The 12,335-nt window shown below is 39.5% G+C and overlaps 1 protein-coding gene across 2 annotated transcripts in view; it reads left to right on the forward strand.

Moving 5' to 3' along the window:
* The window catches only part of cnot10 (CCR4-NOT transcription complex, subunit 10), a 28,632-nt gene extending 22,949 nt beyond the window's left edge, over positions 1-5,683 (forward strand). For both annotated transcript variants that reach the window (XM_042423343.1, XM_042423344.1), the window contains exons 12-19: positions 314-493; positions 1,967-2,047; positions 2,172-2,285; positions 2,460-2,590; positions 2,714-2,746; positions 2,945-3,072; positions 4,801-4,876; positions 5,227-5,683. In XM_042423343.1, coding sequence (XP_042279277.1) covers positions 314-493; positions 1,967-2,047; positions 2,172-2,285; positions 2,460-2,590; positions 2,714-2,746; positions 2,945-3,072; positions 4,801-4,876; positions 5,227-5,387 — 904 coding nt within the window. In that variant the 3' untranslated portion in view covers positions 5,388-5,683. The remainder of the gene's footprint in view (positions 1-313; positions 494-1,966; positions 2,048-2,171; positions 2,286-2,459; positions 2,591-2,713; positions 2,747-2,944; positions 3,073-4,800; positions 4,877-5,226) is intronic.
* Positions 5,684-12,335: the final 6,652 nt, after the last annotated feature.

Raw genomic sequence — 12,335 nt, forward strand, 5'->3', positions numbered from 1 at the left:
ATGTCTGCACCATTCCATCAATGCTTGATAAATGTCTACATTTCCCCAGCCTTCATTCTGACATATTGAGTATCTTTTGTAATGTAATCTCCACTAGAATTTCAAATAAAGCTCTGTTGGTTTGAACATGAGTTTGTAAAGATGGAGACATTGGCAGGTATTTTAGACATTACTGTGTAATTAGCCTAAGTATTACATCGGATAACACTGACAGATTGATGTCTTATATGTAATAATCATGCTTATAATTGCCTGATATAATTAGAATTGGGCCCAGTGACTGCACTGAATGTGTGCGTATGTGTTTGTACAGTGAGGGCCAGTCAGCAGCCATCCCAGTAGCCAGTATGGAGTTTGCAGCCATCTGCCTGAGGAACGCTCTGCTGCTGCTGCCTGAACACCAGCAGCAGGACATGAAGACAGAAAACGGCTCCAAGTGCTCCAGTCAGTCAGGAAGCACTGAGAGCGGCAGTGAGAACAGTGACGCCTGCAGGTCAGACGCACACACACACCCCTCACACACACCTGTTAGCTATCAGAACACCTCTGAACTCTAAATCTCTTCACTGTCAGATGACATCTAGACTTCAGTAAGCGATGTTTGGAGGTGTGATGTCAACTTTTACCCTTATGTCACTTACATACATCTTGGATCGGAACTACTGCAAAACCAAGCATGTCATGGTGGTCCGTGCATGAAGTATAATTCATTTGCAGTTGTTCACATTGTATAATGAAAATTCCATTTTTGGGGGTATTCCCTAAGTTCATTGTCCTAAGACGTGCAATGCCATTCAGTGCGCCAGAGCCACCTCTTGTTCCATTATCCAACTGCACAATGAAAATTGAAAGTCGAGAGCCGAAAACAGCTTGCCTTCAAAGTAAAAGTTGCGAGTTTTGAAGCGTGTTGGCTGCAGCAGTCAATTTAAAGAGAGCTAAACTAAATAAACAAATAGTATAAATAATGAAAATAATTCATAACTTCTTTTACACACTTTGGAGATGAAACTATGTAAAATGAAGCAGAGGCGGTGAAACTGGCCCTGGGGACTTGTTGCATGCTGGCAAGATGTACTAGCACTCAGGCCGTAAGGGACATGGAGGTATGTGAAGTAAAAGTTAAGTGAACAGATTCACACTGAATTTACCATCTCACTAAGACATCTGTTTTAAACTTAACAAAACATTTGCTTTTGTTACAGAATTTCTAGAGGACCAGAGTAGAGAGCTTGTGAGACAGCAGGGAAGACAGCTGTGGATGGAGTGTTGCTTTTGCTGTGGCTTCTCATGTCTGCTTTCTGAGTCCCTAACTGCACCTACCAAGATTGGCTTTGCACTGAAAAGCAAACTGTGTTTCACTGTGAAAGGACTAAAACACACATGGTGCTGGGTCATTACAGTTATTGAAAAATTTATAATAAATTATTTTTTGTTATTACTTAGTGATTGAATACACAGCCTGGCCTAATTCTTCTGTAAAAAAAAAAAGAAAAGAAAAAGAATGCAGTGATCCAGAGAGACACCACACAGTTTAATGCTGATGTCATAACAGCCAAACCTGCAACTTTTACTGTGAAGGCAAGCTGTCTCTCTTTCCGGCTCTCGAAACTTCCCGTTTCAGTTTTCATTGTACAAGTTGGGTAATGGAACAAGTGGCCAGCCAAGGGTCCAAGGGTCCATGGGTCCATGAATAAATGACTAGATGATAAATGATGATAAAAGATTTCTAGTGAAACACTAAATTATTTGAGTCAGTGTTTTAACTTGGTGACATATCGTGATGTCTGTATTTCACACCACCACTCTTCATTTGAGATGAAGCCATCTGATCAGCCACTAAGGGCAGAGATCACTGTGTTATTGTGTGTATTGTCACTATGTTGACTTTTTGGTCGACTTATGATCCAGCTCAGAATGTGGACTGGTTCACACATGTGTTCTGATGAATGTTGTCTGTGTTTTGCAGTGGGAAAGGTCAGGAGGCAGATAAGTTCTTGTCTGCAGCTCCATCGTCTCCTCTCAGAAAACAGGAGGTAGAAAACCTCAGGTAATAAGACGTTACATGTCCTTCTCTTCTCATTTTCTACCAGTCATTACTCAGAAACTTCAAATATCCCGCAGAAATCAGAGAGCTGTACAGTTGATCAGTAATGCCGTTTATGGATATGTAGGTGCTCCATCCTGGCCTGTAGCGCCTATGTGGCGTTAGCACTGGGAGACAACCTGATGGCTCTAAACCATGCTGAGAAACTGCTCCATCAAACCAAGGTTTCAGGATCCCTGAAGTAAGTGCTGGGTATTTTCCTCAGATCATAGAAGGTCTACATGCTTTTTTTTTTTTCTGCAACCACACATGACCGTTTCAAGTCATGTTCAAACTCTTTCAAAGAATTGATTCACCAGTGTTTCTGTCTACTTTGAATCACTGAACCATCCTCCTCTCTCTGCTGCATGTTCAGGTTCCTGGGTCACCTCTATGCTGCTGAAGCCCTCATCTCATTGGACAGGATCTCTGACGCTATTGCTCACCTCAACCCGGAGAATGTCAGTGACGTGTCAATGGGGGTGCTGACCAGCGAACAAGACCAAGGTCTGCTGATTTCACACATTATTGAACAAAACAAGGAAAAAACATGTCAATACACTGAGTCCTCCTAGTCCTCTTTCCTCTGTCTCAGTTTAATAGTAATGCTTGGTTTGTTTTTGTCAACAGGGTCTGACAAAGGAGATGAGCCTGTTGAGTCCTGTAAGTTGACTTTGTTTAAACCCAAATGCATAATTTTTACCCAGAACAGTCCAACAGGCAATTATGCATTATTCAGTTAAAACAGATCTAGATGTCCAATAGTAAGAATGAAAATCTGATGTACAGTACAATTAGATAAATTACACATCAGCATATGATGTTTCTATAATACTTCCCATTGTGCATGTGTGTTTGTAGCAGGGAAGCAGACCCCCCTGTGTTACCCCAGCAGTGTAACATCAGCTCGGGCCATGATGCTCTTCAACCTGGGCAGTGCCTACTGTTTGAGGAGCGAGTATGACAAGGCCCGCAAATGCCTGCATCAGGTAACCACAGCAACTTCCCATGACATCAGCAGGACCTGGGAGTGCAAATTAAATGACTCAAGTTGTATTTTCTTTAGATACAGCATTTTAAATGAATAAGTCTGATGATATTCTATACTTTTCCTAGCATCAAAAAGTATTTTGTGTGTGTGTGTGTGTGTGTGTGTGTGTGTGTGTGTGTGTGTGTGTGTGTGTGTGTGTGTGTGTGTGTGTGTGTGTGTGTGTGTGTGTGTGTGTGTGTGTGTGTGTGTGTGTGTGTGTGTGTGTGTGTGTGTGTGAAGTACAGCCTGAATATCTTATTCCTCTGTGCCATAGAGCTCCATTGTTGTCTAAACTATTAAAAACAGTAGCCTGGGTATCAGATGAATCTGCAGAGTTCATGTTTTATTTGCTCTGGCAGATACGTCTGGCCCCCCACCCATTCAAACAGATTCCCACCCGTCCTGGCCCATGACGGGCCAATCACAACCATTTATCTACATGCGTGGGGACATATGGGGGTTGCCCACGTGGGGATATCATAGTGTGATTGGTCAACGTCGCTAAACTCCATCAGAGCACGCGATTGGTTGGTGCAGGTGATTGACAGTCTGCAGAGGTCCGTCCAGCGCAATGCACCAGGCTCACGAAACTTAGAATAAACTGTCAAAGTAGGTAGTGCTGATCAAATATGAATCAAGATTCTGTTATGGCCTATTTCCCAACTCAGATGTTTTCAGAAACACATTTTAGTGTACTGTTTAGCTGTAATATGAGAAAGTTTATGACGCCATTTTTTCCTTCTTGAAAATGGATGAAGCACCACCCAACTTGCATGTGTCACCCAGCGCTACATCACGCGTTTCGTTGCTCTGATGGGTTGTAGGTCTATCCAATTGCGTCCAAAAGCATTTTGGCCTGTGCCCGTTGATAACACCCCTTGGAATCTAAAAATTAACTGAGAAGTTTGAGACTAACGTGCATTTGCGAATTAGTCTGGCAGTGCCAGGCTATAAAAACACATCAATGAGCCACAATGTTGCACTGGGTAACATGTTCCTTCATTATGAATCATGAACACACACACACGCTGTAGTTTATTTTGACTCAGTCCAACATACACCTTCCTACTGCTAGAAATAGCTACTCATTAGATAGAGCACCAAATGTGGATTAATCCACCACTGAAAATAGTCCCCAACAAATGCACTATTTCCTCCTGTTTGAGTAACTTTTAAAAACTACAGTGACCAGCTGTTTTAGGAAATTACTGAGACTTTTCTAAAAATGAAGCTATGTATTTGTGAGCTGTTTTTAAAGATTTAGGACCTATGGGCTTGGCGCTGATAGCCACAGACAGGGTATACAAGTCAAAGTGTTGACAGACAGACACATTGTTGGTTTGGGTCTTCTCATATGATTTGTTGACAATAAGAAACGTAGTATAATACAGCTGTTTTATAGTTGGTTTTGCAATATTAAAGTATTGAACTCTTTCATGTGTGCAGACACCATGTTGCATTCAGATTCCATGGAAAACAAAGTTCTTGACCATGGAATGAGTTTGACAAAACAATTCTAACTGAAGGTCAACTTACTGTGCTCCCATGCTAAGGTCCTGTGCTTTCAGCCTTTCGAATGGTTAAAAGAAATCAGGAAATCAGAAAAAAGCTTTTCTTGTTCAAATAATTTCACAGGGAAGTAATAATTCTTGGCTGAACCAGCTGTAATCTGTGTTGTTTTCATCAGGCTGCGTCTATGGTAAACACCAAGGAGATTCCCCCTGAAGCCATCCTGTTGGGAGTCTACTTGGAGCTGCAGAATGGTCAGCCCTCCCACACACTCTCTGTTTTTCTATTTGACACAACTGCTAGGTAGAAAGAGAGATTTTGCCTTTTTATTACACAACATACAGTAGAGAGTTGTTAAGAAATTAAGGAGCAGAGACAGAGGGAATGGTAAATTCATGTACAGCTATTAAACAGCACTGACTAAACACTGATATATCTGAGTAGTTTGGCTTATTTTAAAAATGTTTGATCAGCAAGTATCACTTTGATAAATCCATACTGCAACTCATAATGACACAGTTATCATCAGATTTCAAAAAGCGCTGGGTATTAGCCCATAGCAGTTGGATTGTTTAGTATGTGAGTATGTGTTGTGTGTCCTCAGGAAACACCCAGCTGGCCCTGCAGATCATCAAACGGAACCAGCTGCTGCCCACGGCGGTCCAGAGGGTCTCCCCAGACTCCCGCAAGAAACCCGTCCAGCCATTCCCCTCTGTCCAGCCCATCCTGCTACCTTCATCGTTCACACAAGTTCAGCGCAAATGAGCCTCCGCAACACCCCTCCCCCCAACTCCACGCCACACAAACCACACACGCACACACGCACACACGCACACACACACACACACACACACACACACACAGCTCTGAGGAGTCTTGATATTTATAAAGCTGCTTCCCCTCAGCATCAGGAGCCATATGAAATGCAGGTCTGGCAGCTGACTGAGGAGAGAAGTGTCCATGGACTGAGACCAGCTGGGATCACTCTGACCTTTTTATTTTCATTTGACTAAGGAGTCTGTGTGTTGTCTGAACTATGAAAATAAATTTTATTTACTGTATGACATGTGTGACTCTTTTGAATACCTGCATTTTATTTTTTGCAAGGGAGGCTTTGGAAGCTGCATTCATCACTTATATTAACTACTGTACCAGTTATGTAGCTATAGTGTTTGGCTACAGTGTACTGTTTATAGTGAATGGAATTCACAGTGGATGTAATGAGGACATTTTGATTTTGCTCAGTTGTAAAAATCTTAATATCTAAGTGAAGTACAGGGGGTAAATACTGACCATCTTTAATATAATGAACCTCAATTGTGGTGCTGTTTTTAGAAGACAGTGAGTTGAATGCAGACTGTGGGTATAATCAAGGTTAAACAGTTGGTTAATCCCTTTCATGACAAAAAACACATCATGAAGACAAAAAAAGTTAATGTAAGAGTCCGGAAAGATTTGTGATGCTTAAAGCTTTCAGTTTTTTCCTGTTTCTATTTTGCTTTAAAGGATAGGTTCACAATTTTTCAAGTGTATCTTAAAACAAAAGATGTCCATATGAACACTGAAACAGGTTTTCCTCACTGTAATCATTCCTCCTGTTCAAAATAAAAATGTAAGTGATGAGGCCAGTCATCTTACATTGTAAGTGCATTATGAAGGCATCTAATGCCCAGATGCCAAGCCTAGATTCTTTTTTTTCCCCTTGCGTTTGAGGGCTACACTTTGCATAAAAATGTGAAAATTGGAGAAGGAAGGAAGGGTTTGGATTTGAGTTACCATATAATCTGCACATGACTATTCCAGCCACTCAAATGTAGGAAAATCCTCAAAAGCCATAATACAATGGCAATTTCACTGATGAGCGTTGAAAACGGCTAGAAAACTACTCAGTGACTGATTAAACTTAACCACATGACCACAATCACTGACACTTGACACTGACTGGTGTGTGTGTGACACATCTAAATCATTTAAGCCTCTTTCACAAAGTTCCCAGGAATTGCTAGGATAACTTTTCAGGCACCCAGGTGACTTTCACTATTCACACATGCAGCTATATTCAGGAACATTTCTGTCTTGCGCCTTTTCACACATAACATGGCAATGCTGGAATAGATTGGCAAGGAACGGTCCAGCAGATGGCAGTAATGCAACACTTATGGACACCAACTGCCATAAAAGTCAACAGAAGAAGAAGGCGAACCTCAAAAAATTCAGACCAAACTGTCAAACTTGGCAGTCCTTATCAAATATGAATCAAGATTATGTTACTGCACTGCCTATTTCTTACCTCAAATGTTTTCAGAAATATATTTTTGTGCACTGTTTAGCCGTAATATGAGAAGGTTTGTGACGTGGCTGCTGTGTTAAAAACAGACAGGCCAAAAAACTAAAAATGATCATAGAGAAATTCCAAAAGTCTAAAGTGCTCCTGTACACAAATTGATCTGATATTTACTAACAAACCAGAAAGAATAACTAAAAGTTATAATTTAATCACTGGCTCATCAGATCATGACCTAACCCTATGTACAAGAAAACTGACTAAAAATAGATTTAAGACCACGGCAACCAATACAATGGTCCTTCAATGCATACCCAAACCTAAGCAAGAAGAATCTGTCAGTGAAATTAACAGCTTGAACTGGGATGATGTACTGTTCTCTGATAATGTGGACTATGGCTGTGATCTTTACTCACAGAATCAACCCTGTGAGGGAAGGATTTAATGTGAGGATACAGATAAAATCTAAAAATAAAAACAAAAATCTAGAGATGCAGCACCAAGGAAGGCAATTAAAACTAAAAGGGACACTGACATGCTGATTTATAAAGGTTTAAGGAACAAAGTTATCCAAGAGCTAAGAGAAGATAAATCTCGTTTTTATCTCAATATTTTGAATGAGGCAAAAGGCAACAGTAAATTGATCTAGAAAAACATTGATAATCTCACAAGGAGGGAGCCAACATTTTTAGGAGATTTTAAAGTCAAAGTACAGGGAAAGTTAATTGAAGATCATCCTGCTGTTTCTTCTGTCTTTAATATTTTTTTTCTTGAGTCTGCATATGAGATAAGAAATAAATTTACGAAAAGGAAACAGGATATTGTTCCTATAGATGCTACACACCAGGTTTTCAAGCTGGTAGAAACTAATGAGGTACAAGTAAATAAAATCATCAGCTCCTTAAAAAGCTCCAAAAGTCAAGATGCTTTCCAATTTGACACCATGTTTGTTAAATCACACAAAAATATTTTAACTCCTCCCATTCCTCATGTATTTAACTTCTCTTTTAAACACAGCTCCTTTCCTGATGACTGTAAATGTGCCATTGTCACACCTATTTTTAAATCTGGAGACCGCCTTGAAGCCAGTAGCTACAGACCAATAAGTATACTGCCAGTACTCTCAAAGGTTGCTGAGAAAGTTCTCATTAAACAACTGACAACATTTCTTAATACAAGCAATTTTGGTCTACATTGTATGCAATTTGGCCTTAAAGCAAATCATTTCACTGGAACTGCTACCTTGCACTTAATAGAGCAAATTAAATCAAGACTTGATAAAGGAGGAGTAGTTGGTGCTTTATTTTTAGATCTGCGTAAATCATTCGGCACAGTCAATCATAATGTTTTAATATCAAAACTCTGCTTTTATCTAATAGGATACAATGTGTTAAAGTTTGGGACACACTGTCCAGTAACATGAAGTGCACAATGTGTGTTCCACTAGGGTCAGTGTTAGGTCCTCTATTATTTAGCCTATATATTAATGATCTTCCTCAACAGTGTCATGATGTAAAAAGGCAAATGTATGCAGATGACACTGTTGTGTACACAAATGCAAAAACAGCTGAGTTAGCAGCTTCTAAGCTAAAAATTGTATTGGAAAAGATCACACATTGGCTCACACATTGGCTGTCTGAATGTAAATGTAAACAAGACAAAAGGTACTTTTCTCTAAAACCATGGTATAACCTAACGCTGATATTCTCATCAAAGGTGAAAGGATTGACATAGTCACTGATTTTAAATATCTTGGTGTGACACTGAATCCAAATTTGAACTTTAAGAAACATGTTTAAAAAACAGTTAAAAACATAAAGTACAACTTGGCAAGCTTTAGACAGACTCATGGTCTTCTCATGAACGCAAATAATCTTTTGACAAGCTTACATTATTAATTTCTAGTTGACATTGTGGGTGTATGTGATGTGTTATTGTGTGTAGTTTTGTATTTTGTATTATGTGTCCTGTGTTTTTTGCTTTGTACTGTTTGTTATTGTGCTGTTATAAGTTTTAATTGTGACCTGCCGAAGGGACTGCAGATGAAAATTAGCTATAAGCTAACTCGTGTACAGTACATCAAATGGTAACATTTATGTTTAAAACTATACATGGTCCCAATAAAATAAATAAGACATAAAAACCAAGCACTGCCCAACTCGCTGTACGTCACCCACACGTCATGTCTTATGATTGGTTCGCTCACTCCAAGTGAAAGTGTCTTTCGTCAGATGGACATTACCATTTACGTGCTTGTCCCCGCAATGTTACTGATTTCATACACAACACAGCTGTGCCAGCATTTTTTCCACATGACCCTATGCAGGAAATGTTCCTTAACATTTCAGGGATCGATTGCATGCGTGAAGGGGCTTTAGATTCAGTGTTTATTTCCGAGTTTAATCTGACACCTCTCTCCCTTTTTAAACTGACTAATGTTATCAGCTCAGCTAAATTAGTAGCAACACGATTAACTGTTAACCAGCAACTTTCAGCAGAAGGCGTTGTGGTCAATTGTACTTTAATCAGTCAATCAGTGTATTTATTATCTATGCCAACCATTTACGTTTTCTTTTAATGTGGGAAACAAAACGTAGCCCAAAAGTTGGCAGTACAGCTGTAGTCTATCTTCTTATTTTATAATGTTATCTTCAATTGTCATTGTGCCACACTAAAAGGCCTGGCCCCCCAGGGTCCACCCATAACACCGGGACTGTCTGCCATGGAATATACGTTTGACACTTTCTTTACACATAGAATTAAAAACACCTACAAAAGCCGGGTGCCCTGAATGAGGGCATCAGGAACAGCAATCTTTAGGATATATCTGATATCTATTGGAAAAATAAAACTTACAACAGATCAAACATGAGGAAAAAGTACAATGCAAACCAGTGTCAGCATTATGTTCATAAAAGAACACAGAAAGAACATGAAAGAAAACACTTATATGCACCCCTCAGGACCTTTGCCTCGCTCAGAGTGTAACATTACTTTCAATGAAATTCAGACGGCAGCTCACTTTACCATAGTTTGCACTCGGCAGCTCAAGTAACCGCAGTCACGAGACATGGCTAGTTTGGTGTCACCAGCCAAGGGGAGGCACAAATAAGCTATCATTGCTACCATTTTAGCAGGCTACAGTGCAATGCAAAGTATGTTAGTTGTATGTAACTTTTGCTCTGCTCATATCATGTTCATATAACATGGAACTCATACAGAAATTTACACATCTTGTTTTCCTGGCTCAGCATTAGAGGATGTTTGTGCCACTGCTTCAGCATCAACCCCTTTACTGGTAAAAAATCTTTGCATATCAATTTTTTCATCACACTGACCGTGTGAGCTAGTGTTTGGCATAGTAACCTCATCAACTGCAGAATTGACAGAAACCTGCCGGCCAATAAAACTCGAGTATTGCCACGTATTTTCCTGTAAACCCTCTCCAACTGGTCTTGCCTCCATTCCCTTCACTGAAGATACAGAATTAAAACACTGCCGTCTTCTTTAGTGACAAACTGCTTTGTTGGGGAATTATTTGGGGCTAAAAAAAAATCTTCAGGACTACCATTTATCAAAAAAACCTAGTATATGGCTGGACTGTGTCTGAAATGCTAGAGGGCTTTTAATTTGTACATCTCCTGGTTACCATCAGACATGAACATCGCAGCATTTTTTAAAATGTTTGGTTTTATGTAAGTTCAAGTTATTTAAAATACATTGCACCACATTTTGGATGTAGACTATGTGGTGCTGTTGTAAGAAGGATTGAGTTGAGATTTGGGCTTTTTTAAAAAATGTTTTATATATTATTTCACTTACCACAACCCAAAAATAGTTTTAATGCAGTAACTAATTTTAATCATTAATGCTAAGTGTAAATGACCCCAATACATTGTGTTTCATGCTGTTATATCGCTTTTATTTTATTTACCATAAACATGGAAGTGCTTTATTTTTAAAAGATACTAGACACATGTAACGTGCAGCAATCTACAGTAAAATGACACACAGATCCTCTCTTCTCACGTAAATGTCACACTACTGTGGAGCCGGGAATCAAACTGACGATCTTCTGATTTGTGGACGACCCGCTCTACCTCCTGAGCCACAGCCTATTCTTGCCTGAAAAATATTAAAACTTAATAAAGTGAAATATTAACAGTCTTTCAGCAAAAATAACAACAGCTTAATCTCTGCCATTACTGCTTGCTGTCGGTTGGTGCAAAATGCAAGGGATACTTACCTTTGGCAGCCTTCGGCCAAAGTGGGCTTCAGCTGCCTTCGGCCAACCAATGGCGTAACTTCATCACCCAGTCAGTCAGTGAGTCAGTGACAGACAGACATTTGTGCAGGGCTGGCCCTGCTGTTGTGGTCCAGCCAACAATAAATCTTATTTTTCTGGGGTTTGGTGTGTGGATGGGAATGTGAATATCCAGGAAGAGTGTTCAAGTTCAGTGATCAGGGCTCAGATCTTCAAGTGCAGCATAACTAATCCTTACATTATCCTTGGATTAATTATCTTTATAGTAGTAAAAGGCCTCTGGTATTTAGGAATAACAGCAACATGAGCAGAGAATCATCACTTCTCATATGATTGTACTAATGACTGGCCTGCTACAAGCAGCACATTTTTACTGAGACTGCACGATTAACAATTTAAAGTGGATTAAACATTACTGCGAAAATCAGATTAAAGAAGCTCAATTTTAAATAATCAAGGAAATTGAACTAAAAGTAATAGTGTTTCAATCTAGGTTTATACATGATACATATGCTGCCCAACACCACTGCAGTGGGGAAATATGTAGAAAATAACAATAATTGCAAAATCAATACATTTTTTCTGTTAAATATTTTTTTTCTTTTCTTCTAATCTTATTAAAACACAATTATGTAGGTAAGGAATGAAGTGATAACACACTGAGCTTGCACATTTGATGAAGACTGATGATTCCATCCAAAAGATCCACACACGTCAGATCGATATTCAAATCTGGTAATTTGGTTATGTGTGAAGAACGAGGCCCAGGTCAGGGCTCTAGTGGAAATTCAGATGCACGTGCCCTGAGTTGAAGTCATCAGTATTTTGGAAGCATCTCAATGTAGCTCACAGTTCAGAAGCCAGTGAACTATCCAGATACTCAGACATTTTTAGCCTTAGTTTATCTCAGTGCACTGACACTTAGGCTCCCTACAAATTTCCAAGAAGGCAGAGTTTCATTTGTCACTATGGTCCCTTTGCCAAATTTACTGTTAATAACCATAACAAGGACTATCTTGCTGCGTTCTTAGATGACATTCAATACTGTCAAAGAAATTTGGGACCGAAGGGTGCCCACTTACACCCCAAATCCAAATGTCCTCCTAAGTCACAGTCAATATTTTGAAAATCTGTGGATCAAATGTTCATAATGAACCAGAGGAAA

This window comes from Thunnus maccoyii, chromosome 10, assembly GCF_910596095.1.
Source record: "Thunnus maccoyii chromosome 10, fThuMac1.1, whole genome shotgun sequence".
Taxonomy (NCBI): domain Eukaryota; kingdom Metazoa; phylum Chordata; class Actinopteri; order Scombriformes; family Scombridae; genus Thunnus; species Thunnus maccoyii.